This window comes from Merops nubicus, unplaced genomic scaffold (genome assembly GCF_000691845.1).
Source record: "Merops nubicus isolate BGI_N331 unplaced genomic scaffold, ASM69184v1 scaffold42646, whole genome shotgun sequence".
Lineage (NCBI taxonomy): Eukaryota > Metazoa > Chordata > Aves > Coraciiformes > Meropidae > Merops > Merops nubicus.
The window spans coordinates 1-580 of record NW_008617738.1 but is presented as its reverse complement, the minus strand read 5'-3'; the positions used below and the strand labels follow the sequence as shown (position 1 = coordinate 580).

Genomic DNA, 580 nt, shown 5'->3' with positions numbered 1-580 from the left:
CAGCATAACAGGCTCCTCTCTCCACAGTCCCCCGTGGCTGCCAAGAAGGAGAAGAAGGTGTCCTGCATGTTCATTCCTGACGGACGGGTGTCAGTCAGCGCCCAGATCGACAGGAAGGGCTTTTGTGAAGGTGAGAGCCCCTCCCTGCCTCGGGGAGCTGGGGACCCGACCCTCGGGGGGCTGAAACACCCCAAGCAGGTCGACACCCCGACCTCCTTTTAAAGGAGCCAACGCTTCTCCCCTGTGCAGGTGATGAGATCTGCATCAACGCTGACTTTGAGAACACCTGCTCCCGCATCGTGGTGCCCAAGGCGGCCATCGTGGCCAAGCACACCTACCTGGCCAACGGCCAGACCAAGGTCTTCACCCAAAAACTCTCCTGCGTCCGGGGCAACCACATCATCTCGGGCACCTCCGAGTCCTGGCGGGGCAAAACCATCCGGGTGAAGAAGCTCAAACCCTCCATCCTGGGCTGCAACATCCTGCGCGTGGAGTACTTCCTGCAGGTGAGGGGCCGGGGATGATGGTGGGATAGGGGGGGACAGCTCGGTCCCCTCTGCCTCCCTCCACCCCCCCTCTC

At 62.1% G+C, this 580-nt stretch overlaps 1 protein-coding gene across 1 annotated transcript in view; it reads left to right on the top strand.

Annotated features, from left to right (window-relative positions):
* The window catches only part of TXNIP (thioredoxin interacting protein), a gene marked incomplete at its 3' end in the record, with an annotated part of 2220 nt that extends 1714 nt beyond the window's left edge, over positions 1-506 (top strand). The window contains exons 4-5 of the mRNA XM_008943239.1: positions 28-130; positions 250-506. Coding sequence (XP_008941487.1) covers positions 28-130; positions 250-506 — 360 coding nt within the window. The remainder of the gene's footprint in view (positions 1-27; positions 131-249) is intronic.
* Positions 507-580: the final 74 nt, after the last annotated feature.